Raw genomic sequence first — 26799 nt, forward strand, 5'->3', positions numbered from 1 at the left:
GGAACAACTCCCCACCCCCCTCCTTCCCGTGTTATCTGGGCCCCCAGATCTGTCTACCCCAGCACCCATGAGTGAGTTTTAGTCCCTCCCCTAAAATAAGGATCCTAGGGGGATGTCCCAGCAATAGAACCCCCAACCTCTGGGAGAGATGTTTCATATAGGCGAGGGAGAACATACAGACAGCAAACATTTAGAGTGATTCCCTCCCATGTTCCCCAAAAGTGCTACACAGCGCCCAATGGTGTTATGCCATACCCGGTGTGGGATGAGGGCAACCAACTTTTTAACGAGTATGCCCATGCTTCTGGAATCTGTGGTGTATCCGGCATGTGCCCTGAGGATATACCCAAACCTATCAAGAGCTTTGTAATAATTACCTCTGAGGTGCATCTCCTGCAAGAGGACTGTCAGGGGCATAACATCTTAAGTGTTGCAAAACTAGCATGTATTATCTTATTACCCACACCATTGCTGTTCCAGGAGAATATGGTCAAATTCTGGGTCAGGAACGCCTTCAGAAAAGACTGTTACAGTGCCAAGATCGGGCTCCCAATCCCTATAGTGCCCCACCTACCTCACTAGGATCACCATCTCCCCCACAGTGCAGTGCAAACCCCTTTTACCCAGAAACTAGGCTCGATAAACACAGTTCGTCACCAACTACTGTAAAACATTTTCCCCTAAACTCCTCCCTCCCAGCAACCCTGCCTTGTGGGTTCAAAACCATCCACCGCCCCAACTCGCAGAGCACCTGTCGCCCTAAAGAGATCATCCAGTAGTGAGGGTGAGCCGTCGCCCCCACACAATAGATGCACGGACATCGAATGTGCGAATGTCAAATGTGTCTCCTTTAGACGAAGGAGTTACCTTGCCCAAGGCTGCTGAACTCGTCTGGAGCTCCACCCTCCATCCATCGCCCCCACGAGGATGGACACTCATGCAGCTATCGGCGTTCTGCTGCACCCATGTTCCAGAGACATTTCCTGGACCCATTTAGGAGTCAGTCTGAGACAGACTCTGCCGGTTTCCCCCCACCCAGCATGGCTGGGTCCCCCCCCCTATGCTCCGCCAACACCCAGAGTTTTGCAAGGATCATCATCATGTACTTCACCTTGTTGGCCCGTAGCGCTTTGACTACCTCAGTTTTTCCTTTGATGTTGGACCTGGAGGGTGAAGTCCATCAAGACAATAGCGTTATTCAGCGGTAGATCGCCATGCGACCTGGCTGCCTGCAAGATAGCGTTGCGGTCCCTGAAATTCAGGATCCTGGCAATAATCGTGCATGAAGGTGCCCCCAGCTTTGGAGGAGGGCCCTGCATCCTGTGCACCCTTTCAAAGAAGATTGGAGTCTCTTAGATTAGAGTTTATTCAAGAGCAGGTCCTCCACAAAGAGATCCACACTAGGGCCCTCCATAACCTCTGGACCCCAACCACTCACACTGTTCCTCCTGGACCTCCCTTACTGGTCCTCAAGTCTGGCTGCCTTCTCCCTGCTTCATGTACTAATAGCACAAACCTGATCTTTCAGGCGCTTCGTGGTGGACAGCAGACCCTCAATGTTGGTTTCAGCCACCTTCCTCAATATTTTGCCAAAGTCAGCCCTCAGGAGAATGACCTTGTCTGTTACTGCACCGAGCTTAGGGTCCAGAGGTGAGAGAGCCCAAAGTTCCTGTATAGCTGCCATAATGGTGCCTAGCGTTGGCTCCCCATTGCACTTGGGGCCCTCAGAGTGCCTCATTCAGCCCCAGTTGTCTCCCCCCCCCCAAAAAGGCAGCATTTTCTTCTCAGGCCTGCAAGGCCTCCCCCTCGCCTGGCCCCAGGTATCTGCTGGCCACCAAGACTTCCGCTGCAATCTCACCAGTCACCACTTCGCTGGGTCCACCACCACCTTCTTTTTTGGGGGGGGTCAGGGGGGATTCACACTGATGTCCCCCAGGGCCTTATTGGTGCCATGTCCTGTCCGCCGCCTCTGTGCCGTCCACCATTTTGTCTCAAACCGCGAAGAGAGGCCACTTCGTCTCCCCCTGCCGTTACGCAGTCCTGCGCTCCCAGAAGTGCTGCTTCCTGTGCTCGCTCTTGGGGGTAACATTCCAGCAATCTGGGGCCCGTCAAGCATTACAGTGCTGGCTTCACATGGAGCACTGCCCTGCTGATGAAGCAGGTCACTAACAGGCGAGTGAAGGCATTTGCTTCTGAGTGAAGACCTGTGGACACCGCCCCTATTCAGCTATGGGGTGTCTCCATCTCAGAACTATGTACCTTGAATCTTTGACTTGAGCTTAGATTAAGAACTATTTTATGTTACAAGATGAGTTGGTACAACAGTAATTGATGTACTGGGATGATAGAGGATGACCTTTTTTCCCCCTCTCTGGAACCAGTAAAAACTGCATTTATACCATTATTAAAAAATTGTCCTTGTTGTAAAGGGCATGCTAGCTGCTTGACATTTCTACAATCCTCCATTATATCTAACAGAACAACCTCCAGTGGTTCAGAACTAAACTATCACTTGAGAATGCAGAGAGTTGAAAGGGGGGGGGGGGGGGAGAAAAAAAAAAAAAAAAAACACTGTTCTGTCCTTGGTCAGAAGCAATGCATGAACATTACTTCTGTCTATTGAGCAAAATTTAATATTTTTGAACAGAATATTCTCACCCAGGACAGGATCGCCACTATCAAAATGCAGATCGCAGAAATGAGGAAAGGTGTGAACAACGGTTTCTTACTAAAAGCATAAATTGTACCCCACCCCCCACCCCCCCCCCCCAAGGTACCCAGTTGCCAGTTCCTGCTAGCCAGATACCAGCATTTCCTCTTCCTGAAAAGTTAAAGAAGTCCAGAGAAAGTGTTCCGAATGTGATGCTTTGTTGCTGTTAATTGTGTGGACCCCACTGTGGCACTTATTCATGACCATACTGAGGAGTAAGTCAATTTGTTCGGTTTTCATAACGTTTTTATTAAAAAAAAAAAAAAAAAAAAAAAAAAAAAAAAAGGGGGGGGGCGGGGTTAGGGGGGGGGGGGGGGGGGGGGGGGAGTACACACTTCCAGTTCTGAGAGTTAGACAACAAACAAACCTCTACATTTTTGGCTGCAACCCCCTGAATCAAGGAATTAACTATTAAGTAACAGATCTGACAACGCATTATGTCCTTGAGTAGCCATCTTTAATTGCCAGGAATTCCTTCATGATGTTATCTTAGATCTGATAAGGTTTGTGACTATGTGAGTGGCCATATTTACACCAAGGGAGTTTCTATATACACATCTGACAGGTTTATATCCTTGTATGAGAGAAGCCATCTTTAAACCAGGGGCATTGCATTCCATTCCTGACTGACGCTGTAACCGACCTAACAAATGTTTACACACTTGCATGAGTAGGGGAGATTCTAAACAGCAGTACTTCCTATATGATGTTGCTAGAAACATGACAAAGGTGTGTATCCTTGTGTAAGAGCCCCTGCTTAAAACTGTGGGACTTTCTACCTAGTGGTCCAACAGATCTGAGAAAGACTTGTGCCCTTGTGCAAGAGAATGCTGCCATATTTAAAAGTCCTAAAATTCAGGCATTGGTTTGGGTCATCGTGCGAGCCCCACCAGAATTAGACTTGGTGCTGAAACGGTCGTGATCGACGTTTGTGTCCTTGTATACAAACAAAATCCCTAAAGTCTTGGACTTCCTGCATGCTGTAATATGTCTCAAAATTGTGTAGCTCTGTCTGGTGTAAACATGCCCATTGTGTTCAATATAACTGGAGGATGGGTTTCAAACTCACTATAGTCATAAAGGTCACTCCAATGGGCCACAGATGGTGACAACACAAACAATTTCCTAAAGGTGCTTCACAATTTTCATGGAAAACCCTTGAAAGAAATAGTACTGGGCAGAGTGGGAAAGTACTTCCGGTCCTTTAATCCATCGTTCTTAGTTCAGACTTAAAACCTCGAGGGGGGGGGGGGGGGGGGGGGGGGGGTCTTGGGGGGGTGAAGAACGACAACACCATGTATGTGGCATTTGCACAGTGTGAGCCTTGCCCAAAAGCAGCAAAGCGACAGTGTCAAAAGCAGAGGTACAATTGACGAGTGATTGGAGAGGTAGCTGGACACGGAGGGCAGATGTGAAATGTTACAACATTGTGATGAAGTGCCCTTTAAAGAAGTGCATCTGGAGCTTTTCACTATGTTGCAGTGGGGTTGGCAGGGCCTGATGCATGCAAGGATGTTGTTGCAAAGGTGGTTTGGTTTTTACAAGCCAACCTCTAGCATTTTTGTTAAAGGCATTTAAAGTGCCAGCGACAGCTCTGTAAAGAGCACATAAAACAGGAGGATGGTGGTGGTAGGTAGGCTGAAGAAAAAAAAAAAGGGTTAGGTGGTTCAGCATCATGTCAGCATAAAGATGTGGAGAACAGGCTGGCAGACAGCACACATTTCAATAACATTAATCAATAGCCATATGACCACAAACACATGCACACTAAATGAACAACACAGCAGCATTTCACACTTTCCTAACACTAACCCCATTGGTAGCTAGAAATATACAATAGATGATTAAGCAACATCTGCTATTACATTCCCTGGGTGTCTAACCACCTTTGATGACATTCCTCAGAGCAATTACACTTAGAATTATGCGGTTAGGCTTTCTGCAACATTGATATCTTCAAACGTATCCTGATAAATACATCTACACACTATAGGGACATTCAGACACCTACATCTCCTGGCTGTGGAGGTTACATCACCCAGTTACTCCACTGCCAGGGAATGTGCACTTCTGTGGTTACATTCCACGGGCATTCCCAAGTAATAAAATATCTGGGATGGTATTCTTCTGAGCATTCAGGTGTCTACAGTGATAATGCTTTGGAAGGCAGCCATCCAGGGTCACATTCCCTTTGTAGGGTCTATAATTAGATACCCTTTACAGACAGGCGTCTTAGTAATACATTCCCTTGGTAAGGAGAAATCTCTGGTTACATTTCCTAGGTATCCTCACATCTTCAGTTACCCTTCAGGAGCATTTTGGTACCTACAGTTACACTGCACATCTTAAAACACTGACTGACATGAGATCCCAAGTGATTTATTTGGGGCAAGAGAGGGTTGGGGACTAAGAAACCTACCTGGTCACCTTGGAGGGGCCAAGGTGCTGCCCACTGTGTTTTTATGACTTTGCGAATGGGATGAACCTTTGCAAAAAAATGTTCATGAACACAACATGTACCCCAACATTCACATTTGTTTACTCTTAAGGAAGGCTTAACAGAACTCGAGAGATGGTGGTTGTAGGAAGTTGGCTCTGTATGTGCTATTTCAAAGTAAGGAATAGCATGCACAGAGTCCAAGGGTTCCCCTTAGAGGTAAGATAGTGGCAAAAAGAGAATACTAATGCTCTAGTTTGTGGTAGTGTGGTCGAGCAGTAGGCTTATCAAAGGAGTAGTGTTAAGCATTTGTTGTACATACACACAGGCAATAAATGAGGAACACATTCAGACAAATCCAGCCAATAGGTTTTGTTATAGAAAAATATTTTTTCTTAGTTTATTTTAAGAACCACAGGTTCAAATTCTACATGTAATATCTCATTTGAAAGGTATTGCAGGTAAGTACTTTAGGAACTTTGAATAATTACAGTAGCATATATACTTTTCACATAAAACACAAATAGCTGTTTTAAAAGTGGACAGTGCAATTTTGACAGTTCCTGGGGGCGGTAAAGTGTTGTTATTTTTAGCAGGTAAGTAAATCACTTACAGGTCTCAGTTTTGGGTCCAAGGTAGCCCACCGTTGGGGGTTCAGAGCAACCCCAAAGTCACCACACCAGCAGCTCAGGGCCGGTCAGGTGCAGAGGTCAAAGAGGTACCCAAAACACATAGGCTTCAATGGAGAGAAGGGGGTGCCCCGGTTCCAGTCTGCCAGCAGGTAAGTACCCACGTCTTCGGAGGGCAGACCAGGGGGGTTTTGTAGGGCACCGGGGGGGGGGGGGACGGGGGACACAAGTCCACACAGAAAGTACACCCTCAGCAGCGCGGGGGCAGCCGGGTGCAGAGTGCAAACAAGCGTCGGGTTCTCTGTAGGTTTCAATGGGAGACCAAGGGGTCTCTTCAGCGGTGCAGGCAGGCAAGGGGGGGGGGGGGGGGGGCTCCTCGGGGTAGCCACCACCTGGGCAAGGGAGAGGGCCTCCTGGGGGTCACTCCTGCACAGAAGTTCCGTTCCTTCAGGTGCTGGGGGCTGCGGGTGCAGGATCTTTTCCAGCCGTCGGGAAATTAGAGTTCAGGCAGTTGAAGTCAGGGGGAGCCTCGGGATTCCCTCTGCAGGCGTCGCTGTGGGGGGTCAGGGGGGACAACTTTGGTTACTCACGGTCTTGGAGTCGCCGGAGGGTCCTCCCTGAGGTGTTGGTTCTCCACCAGTCGAGTCGGGGTCGCCGGGTGCAGTGTTGCAAGTCTCACGCTTCTTGCCGGGATTTGCAGGGGTCTTTAAATCTGCTCCTCTGTAACATAGTTGCAGTTCTTTTGGAGCAGTGCCGCTGTCCTCTGGAGTTTCTTGTCTTTCTTGAAGCAGGGCAGTCCTCTGGGGATTCAGAGGTCGCTGGTCCTTGGGAAAGCGTAGCTGGAGCAGGTTTCTTTGGAAGGCAGGAGACAGGCCGGTAGGACTGGGGCCAAAGCAGTTGGTGTCTTCTTTCTTCTTCTGCAGGGGTTTTTCAGCTCAGCAGTCCTCTTCTTCTCGTAAGTTGCAGGAATCTAAATTCTTAGCTTCAGGGGAGCCCTTAAATACTAAATTTAAGGGCGTGTTTAGGTCTGGGGGGTTAGTAGCCAATGGCGACTAGCCCTGAGGGTGGGTACACCCTCTTTGTGCCTCCTCCCAAGGGGAGGGGGTCACAATCCTATCCCTATTGGGGGAATCCTCCATCTGCAAGATGGAGGATTTCTAAAAGTTAGAGTCACTTCAGCTCAGGACACCTTAGGGGCTGTCCTGACTGGCCAGTGACTCCTCCTTGTTATTCTCATTATTTCCTCTGGCCTTGCCGCCAAAAGTGGGAGCCGTGGCCGGAGGGGGCAGGCAACTCTACTAGCTGGAGTGTCCTGCGGTGCTGGAACAAAGGGGTGAGCCTTTGAGGCTCACCGCCAGGTGTTACAGATCCTGCCTGGGGGAGGTGTTAGCATCTCCACCCAGTGCAGGCTTTGTTACTGGCCTCAGAGTGACAAAGGCACTCTCCCCATGGGGCCAGCAACATGTCTCTAGTGTGGCAGGCTGCTGGAACCAGTCAGCCTACACAGATAGTTGGATACAGTTTCAGGGGGCACCTCTAAGGTGCCCTCTGGGGTGTGTTTCACAATAAAATGTACACTGGCATCAGTGTGCATTTATTGTGCTGAGAAGTTTGATACCAAACTTCCCAGTTTTCAGTGTAGTCATTATGGTGCTGTGGAGTTCGTGTTTGACAAACTCCCAGACCATATACTCTTATGGCTACCCTGCACTTACAATGTCTAAGGTTTTGCTTAGACACTGTAGGGGCACAGTGCTCATGCACTGTTGCCCTCACCTATGGTATAGTGCACCCTGCCTTAGGGCTGTAAGGCCTGCTAGAGGGGTGACTTCTCTATACTTGCATAGGCAGTGAGAGGCTGGCATGGCACCCTGAGGGGAGTGCCATGTCGACTTACTCATTTTGTTCTCACCAGCACACACAAGCTGGCAAGCAGTGTGTCTGTGCTGAGTGAGGGGTCCCCAGGGTGGCATAAGACATGCTGCAGCCCTTAGAGACCTTCCCTGGCATCAGGGCCCTTGGTACAAGAGGTACCAGTTACAAGGGACTTACCTGGGTGCCAGGGTGTGCCAATTGTGGATACAAAAGTACAGTTAGGGAAAGAACACTGGTGCTGGGGCCTGGTTAGCAGGCCTCAGCACACTCAATTCAAAACATAGCATCAGCAAAGGCAAAAAGTCAGGGGGTAACCATGCCAAAGAGGCATTTCCTTACAGTGGTTACCCGCTTACCGTTCAAGTCTGCTGCAGTCTTTCCTTCATCTCACAGGCAGGACAGCAGACAAGGACCAGAGTGCCGGTTTGGCAGAAGCAGGGTCCCAAATGTGTTTTAAGTCCCCTTTTCAAGAGGGCTCCATAAACTCCAAATGGGTTGGGAAGAGGCTCACTTCTCCAGGAGGTAGTGTTGTCTGTGACAAGAGGGGTGAACCAGCAGAAGCAGAAGAGGTCAGCCGACCTTGTAGCTGAGGAACAGAGTGAGTCCTGGTGTTGGCTCACCACCTTGTGATTGTGGGCACATCACTTAATCTCCCCATGACTAAAAAAACACCAGCAGAAGCAGCACAGGTCGGCCTGCGCCTAGGGGCAGTCTGCGGCAGCACAGGGAAGGGAGCAGTTTCTGCAAGCAGGGCTGTAAATCTTGAGGAACTTGGGTCCCTCTTCGTTTTAGCACTCAATCTCTGGTTTCTTTGACCCGTCACCCAGTCCCTCTCTCCAGCTGCTCCCTTCCCTGTGCTGCCGCAGACTGCCCCTAGGCGCAGGCCGACCTGTGCTGCTTCTGCTGGTGTTTTTTTAGTCATGGGAACTGCAGTCAGGGCAACTGAACACATTGAGCACTTGTGTGGAGTGCTCTTGCACAAAAGGGACAAGCAAAGATGCAATAAAATATGGGCACCGAAGCTGAATACGCTCCTTCAGTGTAACACAAGCATGAAAGATTATTATTATTTTTTTTAAAAATGAGTCTCCCAAACAAACAGCTAAACAACCAAAGTGTAAAGATAGAGTACTGGCCCATGCTCAAGGGGAGGAACTGAAAGATAAAAAGGACAGAGGAAGGATTGACAACAACCAAGCAAGGATTTTTAAAGGACACTGAAACAAACAAATGAAATGCAGTGGGTGGGCTATAAGGCCACAAAGTAGTATATATGAACGTATATACACAACAGGTCTTTGAAGCTCAACTTAAAAATGTCTAGCCCAAACCCTTTGGCTGCAAGTGTTTCCACCTACTTGCCCAGTGGACAAAATAAACATGAACACTTGTTGTGCTTGATGTTAAAGTCAATGGGGTCAGGCAACAGGAATTTCATACACTTGAGGTCAGCATCGAAACGATCCAACGGTACAAAGCAACACATCTCAATGAACTCTTTAGTATGAAAAATATAAAAGATATCCATCAGTATTGGCCAATCCTTACTTCACCGTATTTTCACATGATTTATTTGTGACACAATGGTCTAAATCAAGAGTACAACAAGTTGGGAAATTCTTTGAAAGGAGCTGCATAATAACTAAACACAATATCTGACAGTGGATTTTTTTTTTTATGCATTCAGATGCAGAACGTAAGGCAATCGGAGAACAACTGTAAACTGGTTAGAATTCAGTTTATCAAATGGTTCTCGTACTAGGGGGAAACGTCTGACCACTATTCCCTTGACAATTTATTCTGCAACAAGCTCACAATTTGTTATTTTGGTTAACAAATGGTTAAACAAGATTGCCATGTATATTTTAGTAAAATCATTAAAGAATCAAGTATAGAATCGTCCTTTTCATAACAAGGAATTCCAATCACAAAACTTAATTTAAAGTTCCTGCCATTTAAGCTGTAGTTCTATGCTTTACATTTTACAGAGATTAAGAATTTCATAAACAAAAAAATTATAGGTCAAAAACACAAGAAATTCAAGTCTTCTTAAAGCCTCTTACATGCCACCTTCTTCGCCCCCACCCCCAAATTGGTCACTATAAGCACATAACTATAAAGGTGAGCACTTTAATGCCTGAACTCTAAATAACTATTTCTGACAACCTGCACACCTTCATGCTTTTAAAAATTTTCTGGAAATCTGCTAAATTTTCTGCAGTCCAAGTAAACAGACGATATTGGCAGATGCCGCAGAGTATACTTGCAGAAATAATAAGCTAGCCCCGATTTACCTTGGGCTTCCAAGAGGGGGGGAGGGGAAAGGCCTTCTGCAGGTGCAAGAACCAGATCCAGACTCAAACAATCTATTCTACAGATATTTATAGAAACAGAATAAACATCTGCAATGGGAGATTTTCTATGGTTTTTGGTCTAGAGCTCGCCCCCCCCACGTCCGCAGCACCACCTTGCTGTCTCGTGCCCCTGACCCCCGCCCACGCTGCTGCTAGCGTGTTCAAGGCCCTCCTCCACCCGCAGGCATCCTCCTGCGCCTCATCCCTGGTGTCTAGTGGGCTCTGGTAAGCTTCGCTAGACCCATGTGCTCTCTGCCACTTTTCGCCATATCTGTAAGTGTTTTCTACTTTTCAGCGCCTTGCCTCCTTGCGCTCTTGCCCCCATAAGCACCCCTTCTGATTGCTGTACTCCGATTGTATTTTGTGCCATTTACCGTATTTTGTGACTGTTTTTGACTTGTGCCTTATTTTTGTCATTTTGTGCCTTGTTTAACCTGGTTTTCGCCCCTTAGGCGCTCCCCCTTGCCGCTTCCCCTGCCGCTGTCTCCCTGCGGCCTGACCCCCTCGCGCCCCCATTCGTCGCTCCCTCCCGCTTGCTCCTCCCTCCCCCCTCCCTTCTTAATGGCTTACGCTGCACGTAGCGGGTGAGCGACCTCTGACCTGTTTTTGGTCTAGAGCTCGCCCCCCACGTCCGCAGCACCACCTTGCTGTCTTGTGCCCCTGACCCCCGCCCACGCTGCTGCTAGCGTGGTCGGGGCCCCCTCCACCCGCAGGCATCCTCCTGCGCCTCATCCCTGGTGTCTAGTGGGCTCTGGTAAGCTTCGCTAGACCCGTGTGGTCTCTGCCGCTTTTCGCCGTATCTGTAAGTGTTTTCTACTTTTCAGCGCCTTGCGCCCTTGCCCCCATCTGTGCCCCTTCTGATTGCTGTACTCCGATTGTATTTTGTGCCATTTACCGTATTTTGTGACTGTTTTTGACTTGTGCCTTATTTATGTCATTTTGTGCCTTGTTTAACCTGGTTTTCGCCCCTTAGGCGCTCCCCCTTGCCGCTTCCCCTGCCGCTGTCTCCCTGCGGCCTGACCCCCTCGCGCCCCCATTCGTCGCTCCCTCCCGCCTGCTCCTCCTCCCCCCTCCCTTCTTAATGGCTGGCGCTGCGCGTTCGCGCCGCTGGCGCGCCAGAGGCAAGCCCGTCTGCGCCCGCACCGCACCCAGCGCCACCCCCCCCCTGGCCCGCACGCCCCCCCGCACCACCAGCCTTCGCTACTCGGCCAGCGAACTCCTCGCCCTTAACCCTGGCTCCTCCACAGCCTGCTTCCAGGCCACTCCGAAGCACACCAAAGGACCCTTCTCCTGCCGCACCTGCAACAGAACAAGGAAGCCTGCAACAACCAACACCAACCACCTCCACTGCATCCTCCTCAACACACGCTCCGCACGACAGCACGCCATCACGCCATCAAGCCATCAAGCTCTGGGACCTGCTCGACACCACCGCCCCAGACGTAGCCTTCCTGACCGAAACCTGGTGGAACGACTCCTCGGCCCCAGACATCGCCATCCCTGACGGCTACAAGATCACCAGAAGAGATCGCACCAACGGAATCGGTGGAGGAATAGCCATCGTCCACAAATTCACCCTCAAGATCCACACCCACACGGACGACACCCTCAAGACAGCTGAACACCTTCACTTCCAGATCCACACGGACCCCAACACTACCCTCAGAGGAACTCTCATATACCGACCGCCAGGACCAAGAGCCCCCTTCAGTGACACCATTCCCGACCTCGAAAGCACCCACACCCTCGCCTCAACAGACTACATCCTCCTTGGAGACCTCAATTTCCACCTGGAGAACAACAACAACAACGCCAACACCGCATCACTGGCCACCAACCTCGGACTCCGACAACTGGTCAACACACCCACCCACATCGCCGGTCACACCCTAGACCCACTCTTCACTGCAAGCAACCACATCTCCTTCGGCCACACCACCAAACTCCACTGGACCCACCACCACTGCGGCCACTTCACATTCAAGAAAAACACCGAACACCACTGCACCCCACTACCGCCGCTGGGGCAGTCACCGAGGACCAACTAACCAGCACCCTCGCCAAGAACCTACCGACCCAGACTCCGCCGCCATCAACCTCCAACAGTGGATCCTCAACTGCGCCAACACTCTCGCACCACTCAAGAGGCCCACCGTCAACCAAGAAAAGAAAAAAGCAGCCTGGTTCACAGACGAACTGATCACCTCCAAATGCACCTGCCAGAAACTTAAGAAAAAATGGCTTCTCGAGCGCACAACCGACAGCCTGGCAACCCACAAGGAAGCTACCCGCAAGCACCACCAACTTATCCGACTCGCCAAACGCTCCCACTTCACAGAACGCCTAAACAACAACGCACACGACAGCAAGGAGCTCTTCTGCATCGTGAAGGAGCTCTCCAACCCCAGCGCCAACGACGTCCCACCATCCCAGAAACTCTGCGCAGTCTCCACCTTCTTTTACCAGAAAATCGCCGCCATCCACGACAGCCTCAACACCACACCTCAGCCAGAACCCACCCCCGACAACTCCTCCTACGCCGACCGCCTCACCACCTGGACCCACGTAGATGACTCCGAAACACCGTGAACTCCATCCACTCGGGATCCCCCTCAGACCCCTGCCCACACCACGTCTACAACAAAGCCGACTCCACCATCGCCCCCCAACTTCGTAAGATCAACAACCTATCCTTCGATACTGCGACCTTCCCGGACAGTTGGAAGCACGCTGATATCCAAGCCCTCCTCAAGAAACACAAGGCTGACCTCAACAACCTCAAAAACTTCCCCCCGATCTCCCTCCTTCCCTTCCCAGCGAAGGTCATCGAGAAGATCGTCAACGCCCAGCTCACCCACTACCTCGAAGACAACTCAATCCTAGACCCCTCCCAATCCGGATTCAGACGCAATCACAGCACCGAGACTGCGCTCCTCGCCGCCACAGATAACATCAGACAGCAAATGGACAACGGCGAAACTTCAGCCCTCATCCTCCTAAACCTCTCCGCTGCCTTCGATACGGTCTGCCACCGCACCCTACTAACTCGTCTCCACAAAGCCGGAATACAAGACAAAGCCCTCAACTGGATCTTCTCATTCCTCTCCGGCAGAACCCAGAGAGTCCGGCTCTCACCCTTCCGCTCCGAAGCCACCAACCTCATCTGTGGCGTCCCCCAAGGCTCCTCGCTAAGCCCAACGCTGTTCAGCGTCTACATGGCACCCCTCGCACAACTGGCCCGTCAGCACAACCTCAGCATCCTCTCCTACGCCGACGACACCCAGCTCATCCTCTCCCTCACCAATGACCCACACACCGCCAAAGCCAACCTCCACGAGGGACTGAAATCCATCGCCGAGTGGATGAGAAACAGCCACCTGAAATTAAACTCCGACAAGACTGAAGTCCTCATCCTCCGAGGCACCCCCTCAGCCTGGGACGACTCCTGGTGACCCACTGCGCTGGGACCCCTCTCCCCCCTACTCCAGCCAACCACGCACGCAACATCAGCTCCGCCCTCACCATGTCCAAACAGGTCAACGCAGTCAACTCCGCTCGGCCAACCTCTCCCTCGCCATCGTTCCCCGATTCCAACTCAAGACCTCCGGCGGCAGATCCTTCTCCTACCTCGCCGCCAAGACCTGGAACTCCCTCCCGACACCCCTGCGCCAGACCAAGGACCTCTTCACCTTCAGGAGACTCCTCAAGACCTGGCTCTTTGACCAATGGCAGCTGCCTCCCCCCCACCCCCCCCCCCCCCCCCCCTTCAGCGCCTTGAAACCCTAACGGGTACATAGCGCGCTTTATAAATTTAATGATTGATTGATTGATGATGGGAGTGACTACTGGGAAGGCTATAAGAGTTTTTTTTGTGTATTAACATATCTTCACAATTGTTTTTCAAATCCAATCTCTACACCTACAATTGGTGTGCAAGTATGCAAAATGGGGCTGACAACTCCCAGATTCATAAAAAAGTGCTGTGACTGAGTATTATTTTTTTGTGAAGAAAAAAATAAATAAAACTCAATGGAAGAGAGTAAGAAAATGGGTGGGTGAGCTAGACAGCAATTAACCAGACAACTGCTTCTGCCGGGGATGTGGAATTCCTATTGTCCGACACCCGGGACATTTTGTTTGGGGTCAAGGGCAACAAGTTTTCATATTTATTTTGTCCTTGGGACAAGTAAGCCCAACCACCCTGCGGCACAAACCCTTTGGCTGCAAGTTTACAGAGAAGGGAACTGTCCTGGAGTTGAGGTAATGTGTGTCTCAATATGTTAACGCTATTCGAACTTGTATTTATGGTTCACTAATTGTAAAGAAATGGCTCCCTGTTGCAGTTACCCCCCACTTTTTGCCTGATACTGATGCTGACTTGACTGAGAAGTGTGCTGGGACCCTGCTAACCAGGCCCCAGCACCAGTGTTCTTTCACCTAAAATGTACCATTGTTTCCACAATTGGCACACCCTGGCATCCAGATAAGTCCCTTGTAACTGGTACGTCTGGTACCAAGGGCCCTGATGCCAGGGAAGGTCTCTAAGGGCTGCAGCATGTATTATGCCACCCTAGAGACCCCTCACTCAGCACAGACACACTGCTTACAAGCCTGTGTGTGCTAGTGAGAACAAAATGAGTAAGTCGACATGGCACTCCCCTCAGGGTGCCATGCCAGCCTCTCACTGCCTATGCAAGTATAGGTCAGTCACCCCTCTAGCAGGCCTTACAGCCCTAAGGCAGGGTGCACTATACCATAGGTGAGGGTACCAGTGCAGGAGCATGGTACCCCTACAGTGTCTAAACAAAACCTTAGACATTGTAAGTGCAGGGTAGCCATAAGAGTATATGGTCTGGGAGTTTGTCAAACACGAACTCCACAGCACCATAATGGCTACACTGAAAACTGGGAAGTTTGGCATCAAACTTCTCAGCACAATAAATGCACACTGATGCCAGTGTACATTTGATTGCAAAATACACCCCAGAGGGCACCTTAGAGGTGCCCCCTGAAACTTAACCGACTGTGTGTAGGCTGACTAGTTCCAGCAGCCTGCCACACTAGAGACATGTTGCTGGCCCCATGGGGAGAGTGCCTTTGTCACTCTGAGGCCAGTAACAAAGCCTGCACTGGGTGGAGATGCGAACACCTCCCCCAGGCAGGAGCTGTAACACCTGGCGGTGAGCCTCAAAGGCTCACCCCTTTGTCACAGCCCAGCAGGGCACTCCAGCTTAGTGGAGTTGCCCGCCCCCTCCGGCCACGGCCCCCACTTTTGGCGGCAAGGCTGGAGGGAACAAAGAAAGCAACAAGGAGGAGTCACTGGCCAGTCAGGACAGCCCCTAAGGTGTCCTGAGCTGAGGTGACTAACTTTTAGAAATCCTCCATCTTGCAGATGGAGGATTCCCCCAATAGGGTTAGGATTGTGACCCCCTCCCCTTGGGAGGAGGCACAAAGAGGGTGTACCCACCCTCAGGGCTAGTAGCCATTGGCTACTAACCCCCCAGACCTAAACACGCCCTTAAATTTAGTATTTAAGGGCTACCCTGAACCATAGAAACTTAGATTCCTGCAACAACAAGAAGAAGGACTGCCTAGCTGAAAACCCCTGCAGAGGAAGACCAGAAGACAACTGCCTTGGCTCCAGAAACTCACCGGCCTGTCTCCTGCCTTCCAAAGAACTCTGCTCCAGCGACGCCTTCCAAAGGGGCCAGCGACCTCTGAATCCTCTGAGGACTGCCCTGCTTCGACAACGACAAGAAACTCCCGAGGACAGCGGACCTGCTCCAAAAAGACTGCAACTTTATCCAAAGGAGCAGCTTTAAAGAACCCTGCAATCTCCCCGCAAGAAGCGTGAGACTTGCAACACTGCACCCGGCGACCCCGACTCGGCTGGTGGAGAACCAACACCTCAGGGAGGACCCCCGGACTACTCTACGACTGTGTACCAAAACCTGTCCCCCCTGAGCCCCCACAGCGCCGCCTGCGGAGGGAATCCCGAGGCTTCCCCTGACCGCGACTCTCTGAAACCTAAGTCCCGACGCCTGGAAAAGACCCTGCATCCGCAGCCCCCAGGACCTGAAGGACCGGACTTTCACTGCAGAAGTGACCCCCAGGAGTCCCTCTCCCTTGCCCAAGTGGAGGTTTCCCCGAGGAAGCCCCCCCCTTGCCTGCCTGCAGCGCTGAAGAGATCCCTTGATCTCTCATTGACTTCCATCGCGAACCCGACGCTTGTTCCAACACTGCACCCGGCCGCCCCCGCGCCGCTGAGGGTGAAATTTCTGTGTGGGCTTGTGTCCCCCCCGGTGCCCTACAAAACCCCCCTGGTCTGCCCTCCGAAGACGCGGGTACTTACCTGCTGGCAGACTGGAACCGGGGCACCCCCTTCTCTCCATTGAAGCCTATGCGTTTTGGGCACCACTTTGAACTCTGCACCTGACCGGCCCGGAGCTGCTGGAGTGGTAACTTTGGGGTTGCTCTGAACCCCCAACGGTGGGCTACCTTGGACCAAGAACTGAACCCTGTAAGTGTCGTACTTACCTGGTAAAACTAACAAAAACTTACCTCCCCCAGGAACTGTGAAAATTGCACTAAGTGTCCACTTTTAAAATAGCTATTTGTGAATAACTTGAAAAGTATACATGCAATTGAAATGATTCAAAGTTCCTAATGTACTTACCTGCAATACCTTTCAAACAAGATATTACATGTTAAATTTGAACCTATGGTTCTTAAAATAAACTAAGAAAATATATTTTTCTATACAAAACCTATTGGCTGGATTTGTCTCTGAGTGTGTGTACCTCATTTATTGTCTTGTGTATGTACAACAAATGCTTAACACTACTCCTTGGATAAGCCTACTGCTCGACCACACTACCACAAAATAGAGCATTAGTATTATCTCTTTTTACCACTATTTTACCTCTAAGGGGAACCCTTGGACTCTGTGCATGCTATTCCTTACTTTGAAATAGCACATACAGAGCCAACTTCCTACATTGGTGGATCAGCGGTGGGGTACAAGACTTTGCATTTGCTGGACTACTCAGCAAATACCTGATCACACGACAAATTCCAAAATTGTCATTAGAAATTGATTTTTGCAATTTGAAAAGTTTTCTAAATTCTTAAAAGTCCTGCTAGGGCCTTGTGTTAGTCCCTGTTAGCATTTCTTTTAGGAGTTTAAAAGTTTGTTAAAAGTTTGAATTAGATTCTAGAACCAGTTTTAGTTTCTTAAAAAGTATTCCAACTTTTAGAAGCATAATGCCTAGTACAGATGTGAATGTGGTGGAACTCGACACCACACCTTACCTCCATCTTAAGATGAGGGAGCTAAGGTCACTCTGTAAAATAAAGAAAATAACAATGGGCCCCAGACCTTCCAAACTACAGCTCCAGGAGCTGTTGGCAGAGTTTGCTAATGCCAACCCCTCTGAGGATGGCAACACAGAGGATGAAGATAGTGACTTGGAGGAAAATTCCCCCCTACCAGTCCTATTTAGGGAGAGCAGGGCCTCTCAAGCCCTGTCTCCAAACATAATAGTCAGAGATGCTGTTCCCCTCACAGGAGGGACCAACATCTCTGAAATCACTGAGGATAACTCCAGTGAAGAGGACATCCAGTTAGCCAGGATGGCCAAAAGATTGGCTTTGGAAAGACAGATCCTAGCCATAGAAAGGGAAAGACAAGAGATGGGCCTAGGACCCATCAATGGTGGCAGCAACATAAATAGGGTCAGAGATTCTCCTGACATGTTGAAAATCCCCAAAGGGATTGTAACAAAATATGAAGATGGTGATGACATCACCAAATGGTTCACAGCTTTTGAGAGGGCTTGTGTAACCAGAAAAGTGAACAAATCTCACTGGGGTGCTCTCCTTTGGGAAATGTTCACAGGAAAGTGTAGGGATAGACTCCTCACACTCTCTAAAAAAGATGCAGAATCTTATGACCTCATGAAGGGTACCCTGATTGAGGGCTTTGGATTCTCCACTGAGGAGTATAGAATTAGATTCAGGGGGGCTCAAAAATCCTCGAGCCAGACCTGGGTTGATTATGTTGACTACTCAGTAAAAACACTGGATGGTTGGGTAACTGGAAATGAAGTGTATGACTATGTTGGGCTTTATAATTTGTTTATGAAAGAACACATTTTAAGTAACTGCTTCAATGAAAAGTTGCATCAGTATCTGGTAGACCTAGGTCCAATTTCTCCCCAAGAATTGGGAAAGAAGGCAGACCACTGGGTCAAGACTAGGGTAACCAAAACTTCCACTGGGGGTGACCAAAAGAAAGGGGTTACAAAGCCTCCCCAGGAGAAAGTGGGTGACACTAGAAACAAAGAAAAAGAGTCCCCTGTAGGCCCCCAAAAACCAGACCAGGTGGGTGGGCCCAGAGTCACAACCCAAAACAAAGGTGGGTACCAGGGTAAGAGCTGGGATGCCACTAAGGCATGGTGCCATAACTGTAAACAGACAGGGCACCACACCAAGGACACTTCTTGTCCCAAAAACAAACCCCCTAGCAAAATTCCAGGGGTGACCAGTGTAGCCATTGGGGATGACTCCTCAGATGAGGAGGTCTTCATAGCCTTCAACTGGAAAAAGGGCCCAACAGGTGAGTTGGAGATTCCAGAGGGAAGTAGACACTTCCACCACCTACTGGTGAATGGGATCCCAGCCACTGCCCTGAGAGACACTTGTGCCAGTCACACTATTGTGCATGACAGGCTGGTGTTCTCAAACCAGTACATCCCAGGTGAGATGGCCAGAGTAAGAGTTAGCCCAGACAGGGTCACTAATAGGCCTGTGGCTTTTGTGCCCATAGAAGTGGGTGGCACTTTTAGCTGGAGAAGGGTGGTAGTCAGTACAGACCTCCCCCTTGATTGTCTCCTTGGAAATTACTACCCAGAGGTTAGTCAGAGCCTAAGAGAAGAACTGGTCCAGAGCCAGTCCTCTCCCAAGGATTCTGGAGTGCCTGCCTCTGCAGTAAATGCAAGTAGGCCCCAGAAGAAAAAGAAAAGGAAACAGAGTAGGAAAGGTGGACAACCTTTAGCCAAGGTTCCAGCAAGCCAAGGAGATTCTGCTCCAATAGAGGAGAACTCCAAAAGTGTCTCTGATAAAGTCCAACCTGACCCACAAGAAGTCCTGGCTAGTCAGGCAACTGTTAAGCCTGAGTGGGTGGCTCCTCAGCTAACAGAAGAAAGAGTGGAAGAAGGGTGTTTACTACAGGATGTGGTAACCCCCCACTCTAATACAGCAGACAGGCACCCTGAACCCAGAGAAGCCTGTAACTTAGCCCCTTCCCTTGTAGGTGAAGAGCTAAAGGTGTGGTTCTGGGCACTGACAGCTGTCAGTGGCCTCTGCTGGGTGTTAGCCTTTATGGCTGCACTATCCTTGGCATGGTGGTCTGACCCCATGCCAAATAACAAGTTAGGCCCCCTGACCCTGTTGGTCATGGTGGGGTTACTCCAGCTCTGGGTAACCTCTTTGGGTAAGCTAGGGGTGACCCTGGCTAAGATAAGATTAGCAGAGGTGGATACCTCTAACCCCAAAATAGAGAGAATGGGTGAAGACATAAAAAGCACAGACAAGAGGCAGTTCAGACTAGGTCCTATCACTGTGGAAGTGGGTCAGTTCCCCAGAGGGAATGACCTGAACAGGAGGATGTAAGGCAGAGTAGGCCCTGCAACAAACCAGCCTATTTCCTCTACTCTTCCTCGCCTGACAGACTAGGAAGACTCTCCCAGCTTTGGCTGAGTCTCCTGGCCTGTGGGCTGAGGGGGGCTTGTGTAAAGAAATGGCTCCCTGTTGCAGTTACCCCCCACTTTTTGCCTGATACTGACTTGACTGAGAAGTGTGCTGGGACCCTGCTAACCAGGCCCCAGCACCAGTGTTCTTTCACCTAAAAAGTACCATTGTTTCCACAATTGGCACACCCTGGCATCCAGATAAGTCCCTTGTAACTGGTACCTCTGGTACCAAGGGCCCTGATGCCAGGGAAGGTCTCTAAGGGCTGCAGCATGTATTATGCCACCCTAGAGACCCCTCACTCAGCACAGACACACTGCTTACAAGCCTGTGTGTGCTAGTGAGAACAAAATGAGTAAGTCGACATGGCACTCCCCTCAGGGTGACATGCCAGCCTCTCACTGCCTATGCAAGTATAGGTCAGTCACCCCTCTAGCAGGCCTTACAGCCCTAAGGCAGGGTGCACTATACCATAGGTGAGGGTACCAGTGCAGGAGCATGGTACCCCTACAGTGTCTAAACAAAACCTTAGACATTGTAAGTGCAGGGTAGCCATAAGAGTATATGGTCTGGGAGTTTGTCAAACACGAACTCCACAGCACCATAATGGCTACACTGAAAACTGGGAAGTTTGGTATCAAACTTCTCAGCACAATAAATGCACACTGATGCCAGTGTACATTTGATTGCAAAATACACCCCAGAGGGCACCTTAGAGGTGCCCCCTGAAACTTAACCGACTGTCTGTGTAGGCTGACTAGTTCCAGCAGCCTGCCACACTAGAGACATGTTGCTGGCCCCATGGGGAGAGTGCCTTTGTCACTCTGAGGCCAGTAACAAAGCCTGCACTGGGTGGAGATGCTAACACCTCCCCCAGGCAGGAGCTGTAACACCTGGCGGTGAGCCTCAAAGGCTCACCCCTTTGTCACAGCCCAGCAGGGCACTCCAGCTTAGTGGAGTTGCCCGCCCCCTCCGGCCACGGCCCCCACTTTTGGCGGCAAGGCTGGAGGGAACAAAGAAAGCAACAAGGAGGAGTCACTGGCCAGTCAGGACAGCCCCTAAGGTGTCCTGAGCTGAGGTGACTAACTTTTAGAAATCCTCCATCTTGCAGATGGAGGATTCCCCCAATAGGGTTAGGATTGTGACCCCCTCCCCTTGGGAGGAGGCACAAAGAGGGTGTACCCACCCTCAGGGCTAGTAGCCATTGGCTACTAACCCCCCAGACCTAAACACGCCCTTAAATTTAGTATTTAAGGGCTACCCTGAACCCTAGAAACTTAGATTCCTGCAACAACAAGAAGAAGGACTGCCTAGCTGAAAACCCCTGCAGAGGAAGACCAGAAGACAACAACTGCCTTGGCTCCAGAAACTCACCGGCCTGTCTCCTGCCTTCCAAAGAACTCTGCTCCAGCGACGCCTTCCAAAGGGACCAGCGACCTCTGAATCCTCTGAGGACTGCCCTGCTTCGACAACGACAAGAAACTCCCGAGGACAGCGGACCTGCTCCAAAAAGACTGCAACTTTATCCAAAGGAGCAGCTTTAAAGAACCCTGCAATCTCCCCGCAAGAAGCGTGAGACTTGCAACACTGCACCCGGCGACCCCGACTCGGCTGGTGGAGAACCAACACCTCAGGGAGGACCCCCGGACTACTCTACGACTGTGTACCAAAACCTGTCCCCCCTGAGCCCCCACAGCGCCGCCTGCGGAGGGAATCCCGAGGCTTCCCCTGACCGCGACTCTCTGAAACCTAAGTCCCGACGCCTGGAAAAGACCCTGCATCCGCAGCCCCCAGGACCTGAAGGACCGGACTTTCACTGCAGAAGTGACCCCCAGGAGTCCCTCTCCCTTGCCCAAGTGGAGGTTTCCCCGAGGAAGCCCCCCCTTGCCTGCCTGCAGCGCTGAAGAGATCCCTTGATCTCTCATTGACTTCCATTGCGAACCCGACGCTTGTTCCAACACTGCACCCGGCCGCCCCCGCGCCGCTGAGGGTGAAATTTCTGTGTGGGCTTGTGTCCCCCCCGGTGCCCTACAAAACCCCCCTGGTCTGCCCTCCGAAGACGCGGGTACTTACCTGCTGGCAGACTGGAACCGGGGCACCCCCTTCTCTCCATTGAAGCCTATGCGTTTTGGGCACCACTTTGAACTCTGCACCTGACCGGCCCTGAGCTGCTGGTGTGGTAACTTTGGGGTTGCTCTGAACCCCCAACGGTGGGCTACCTTGGACCAAGAACTGAACCCTGTAAGTGTCGTAATTACCTGGTAAAACTAACAAAAACTTACCTCCCCCAGGAACTGTGAAAATTGCACTAAGTGTCCACTTTTAAAATAGCTATTTGTGAATAACTTGAAAAGTATACATGCAATTGAAATGATTCAAAGTTCCTAATGTACTTACCTGCAATACCTTTCAAACAAGATATTACATGTTAAATTTGAACCTATGGTTCTTAAAATAAACTAAGAAAAGATATTTTTCTATACAAAACCTATTGGCTGGATTTGTCTCTGAGTGTGTGTACCTCATTTATTGTCTTGTGTATGTACAACAAATGCTTAACACTACTCCTTGGATAAGCCTACTGCTCGACCACACTACCACAAAATAGAGCATTAGTATTATCTCTTTTTACCACTATTTTACCTCTAAGGGGAACCCTTGGACTCTGTGCATGCTATTCCTTACTTTGAAATAGCACATACAGAGCCAACTTCCTACACTAATGAAAAGCAATCATTAGGGTGAGCGCTGTAAGTAGATGTTCTAAGGTCACACTGCACTACTGACATTGGTTCCAGTAATAAATAAATAAAAAAAATAAAAAACACGTTTGAAAAGTTTAACAATATGAGGCTAAGTAAAATGCTATCAGAATGCTCTGATTAAATGCAAATGTTTACAGAAGCTTGTAAGCAAGAGTGATGATTCTTTGGTTTCAAAATAAAATGTTCAGAAAAAAATGCAAGTAGGAAAAAAAACGTTTTGCTAGTATGAAATTTTAAGGTGCTATTTCATTGAAGTGTCATTTAGTAAAATGTGTTGATGCATGCTAGTATTTCCCAAAAATATACCTAACGGGAAATCAGTGTAGCCATTTTTCAACAAGATTATGGAAGCATGACAATAAACAAGCACTGGCAAAGCCAACCAATCCAACATTTTTTGTGAGTCCTTTGGTTTTGTCAATGTGTTGTTTTGACATGGCTTTTGTAACACTTTGTTGTTGTGGGAATTGCCAGTCCCTCACCACTGTAACAAACACTGGCAAAAAGAAAAAAACGTTTTTTGTCTCACAAAGCACACACTGCCACCAGAGGCGTAACGAAGGCCCTGCAGTTCGCCCTCCAGGGGGCCCCCTCAGCAAATTACCTGCGCTGAGTGAGTCAAAAGGGGGAGGGGATTGGGGGGGGGGGGGGACCCCTCAATGTTCTTTGCAGTGGAGCCCTTCCAGTTATGTTACACCACTGACTGCCACAGTAGTTCCTGGCACTAAACAAAACTGTATGTCAATATGCTCCTTGCGGAAGAGAAGAATGTGATCTCTCACAGTAAAGCCAGCGGATAGAGAAATAGTTTAATAAAAATAACATCTTTGTTAACGCCAGACCTAATTAGGGACTCAAGTCTTAAAGAAAATCACAAAAGTGCACCCATGGAAAAGGTCTTTGAATTAGTGGCTTTCGTGAATTACAGAAGAAGACCAGGAAAGCTTACTCCTAGAAAACATTTGTGAACTGTATTTAACTGTATTTAAGCACAAGAAAATATGCATGTGTAGATTTGCTAGTGTGAAAATCTACTGAGCGTTTACAAGTTCACTTTCCCTCCAACCACTTTTTTCCCCCCAACCCTGGAAGAAGTTCTACTTCTGCCATTGTCAGCAGTACATTTTCAGACTTTCTCATTATGGGAAAATATTAGAGAAGGGCTGGTGAAAAATCCTTAAAACATGCAAGTTAGTAGCTTTGCAGACTCAAAGGCATTCCAGCAACGGGAACTATTGCTTACTGCTTCCTCCAGTCCCAGTATGTAGATCTGTGGAAAGGTGGCAAAATAAGAAAATTGCTATAGTGGGGATTGAAACTGCAATTATTCAAGCCCTACTATAGTAGTACCTCTGGCACAATCAGAGAGGCTATTATCAAGCTCTTACATAATGAGATTGCTACCATAATTTGTCCCCACGCTACATGGCACCAAAGGGACAAGTAGATTTAAGAAGCCACCTGTCCCATGGACAAGTAGATATTTTATTAAATTACACACACTTGTTCTGCCGATTGACCGTACTGCAGCAATCTTCACGTGTAGGACTTGTGTAAACCTAACATTCAGAAGTACATCCAAGGGTTTTTGTAGCTCATCAAAAGCTGAAAATCTTCTCAAGTCACAGAAAATATGAACAATGTCTGACTGTTACAAATAGGTTTGTGAATCGCCTTTTTCAATATCGATTTACGGAGCAGATTTTAAGCTGGTTCACCACATCAGATGTGTCAGTAGTATTGGCTTCAATGAACTGGCAAATAAATAAATAGAGCAAGACACAGGATTACGGGTACGTTTTACTCTATAATCACACTCTTCATGGCTTCCGTGCAGCAGAAAGAATCAAATTTGCTATGACAATAATACTATGGGAGTAGGATTATCCTCAGTGTAGGATATGTCAACATGTGTTTAAAGTGGAGGCCCAAACAAGGGTTCGAAGCTACTGGGAAGTCAGGCCCTTTAAATGTAAATTTAGAAGAAAAACAACCTGCGTTGTACTTCAAATATGTTAAATCCCCCCACCCTTCCCACACACAAGGAGGTTGGTAAAATTAGAAAGCAGAGAATAGCTCTGTACTTAACATTAATAAATCACTAAGCACATTTCACCCTCAACCCTGCTGCTGATCACCAGTCAAATGAAAAAAAAAATAAAAAAATAAAAAAAAAAAACCTCTGCAAAAAGTCCAACTAATTGCATTCACTCAAGAAAACCACATGTAATAGGCAAGAAGTTTGCATTTATAAATACCCAGCTGAAAAAATTAAATAACGCTATATGGGTAAGATGTACCCCAGATGGGCTTAAATTCGACAAAGCACAGTGGGGAAAAAATGTGGTTAGGGACTTCTTAATAAACATGTACTGTTTGTTGAGGGTTATTTGTTTTAAGCTGTTCTTCAAAACAGCTGCCAATGTTATATTTTGTCACACAGCTCAATCACAAAACTGTCAGCACTTAAACAGAGGAAAGGCACTGAGAACTCGTATGCCATTTCTGCTTTAGGATAGCATTCAGCTAGACATCAAAAAATTTAATCTTTTGGGATTTGACACAAAAAAGGTGAAACCACCACTTTTAAGAAAGCATACATTGTTTCAGGCAGACTCACCTAGCTCAGTTGGCTTTAAAAGTTCATCCACAACATCAAAGAACGGCAGTTTCACCAGTCGCACTTCTGCTTTTGTCACTTTGGGAGGAACTCTTCCCAGTCCATTTAGATATTTGCCATACAGTACTGGATAATCCATGTTGGGAGCAGTTCTGGGGGCAGATCCACTATGTTCATAGGTAGGATGTATGGTTAGAGTTTCTGGGGATCTATGCGCTACTGAAGGTGGTGGTGTAGTCTGTTGTGCTCCTTCAGAGCATTTCTTGGCATAGCGGGTCTCATAGAGTTCTTTAATTTTCTTGAAAACGTCTGGACTGCAGTCAAACTGGACCAGTTGTAAAGCACGGGTGACTAGTTCATGTTTCAATCCACTCTTGCTGCGACCAACAAAACCCAGTAATACTTGAAGGTCAGAGACCCGAAAGCTCATCACCATGTTCTGAATGAAGGAAGGAAGGAAAAAAAAAAAAAAAAAAAAAAAAAAAGCACAAATAAAGTCAGTAAATAATGGCCAACTGATTCTCGCAAAAGCTGAAATTGAACATGCTCTCCTTCTAAAGTACTTTTACCTTTAATGTGCTTGGCATGACAAGTCTCCGTCATGCACTTCTGAAACATTAACTATAAAATATGCACCAGAAGGAAGGATTTTCCTATACTACCTACCATTGCAGTGTCCGGTCTTTGGCTAGCCGACAGTCTGCATGCTTACAAATTAAGTAATGCACAACTTCCAATCTCTGCTTCATTTCATGATCACACTGAGCTACAACAAATTGGACATATCCTTAGCAAGCCAAGAAACAAATAAATTACATTAAATACATGGAATTAAGACACAGGATAACCCATTTACACTCCCTTCAACTACTTTACTTCCAAGAACCACAACAAATGGGCACAGGCATCAACACTTTGCAGAAATGATATTAACTGGTCATCGTTTGAAGAATGACAAACAGGAGTAGTGGATTTCATTAGACATTTCCTTCTACGAAAACTGCCTTCCTGGTCACTGAAAGTGATTAGTTATTAGTTTTCCTGCTCATCTCTCTCTTTCGTACTGTATGATTGTGGTAGTGGATACTGCTTGCAAATTCAGTTAATTTCTCAATAACACGCGAAGTATTTAAAATATAAACAGCATGAACTTCAAAAGAGCCACTGGTAGCAATTGTCTATTTGTTTAAGTTGCAAACTCTTGAACCCTCTCAGGGTTACAGAATAGCCGACTACTTACTATTAGATCAACCATAGGTGGCAATGAAGGTCCATGGGTGTTGCCAGGTGACTGGCATTTCAAGATATGGTCTGCTGAACACTCAAATGTTGAGGGAGAACCAGTGCACAATGCCAGTAGAGGGACTGAAATCACGACAATTGTCTATGAAATATTTCTACCTACATGTTGTTCAAGCTGTAATGGTTCAGTGAAGGAAATACTTGAAACTCTGCAATTATACTTTGCTGACCAAAGCCTGCATCACAGGTCTCAATTCCAAAACTTGAGCCATGAATTTACAAAGGGTGACTTTTAAAGATAACGTCATACACCAAAAGTCAAGCTAGTCCTGACAACAAGAGGAAAGATGATATATATATATATATATATATATATAGAGAACGCGAATCAGTCAGCCCCCAACGCGGCAGGCTGCA

General features: G+C 48.4%; 1 protein-coding gene across 1 annotated transcript in view; it reads right to left on the reverse strand.

The window, feature by feature from the left end:
• The window catches only part of PIAS4 (protein inhibitor of activated STAT 4), a 207083-nt gene that overhangs the window by 166814 nt on the left and 13470 nt on the right, over positions 1 to 26799 (reverse strand). The window contains 1 exon segment of the mRNA XM_069216339.1: positions 25141 to 25579. Coding sequence (XP_069072440.1) covers positions 25141 to 25579 — 439 coding nt within the window.

Source organism: Pleurodeles waltl, chromosome 12 (genome assembly GCF_031143425.1).
Source record: "Pleurodeles waltl isolate 20211129_DDA chromosome 12, aPleWal1.hap1.20221129, whole genome shotgun sequence".
In the NCBI taxonomy this organism is placed as follows: Eukaryota; Metazoa; Chordata; class Amphibia; order Caudata; family Salamandridae; genus Pleurodeles; species Pleurodeles waltl.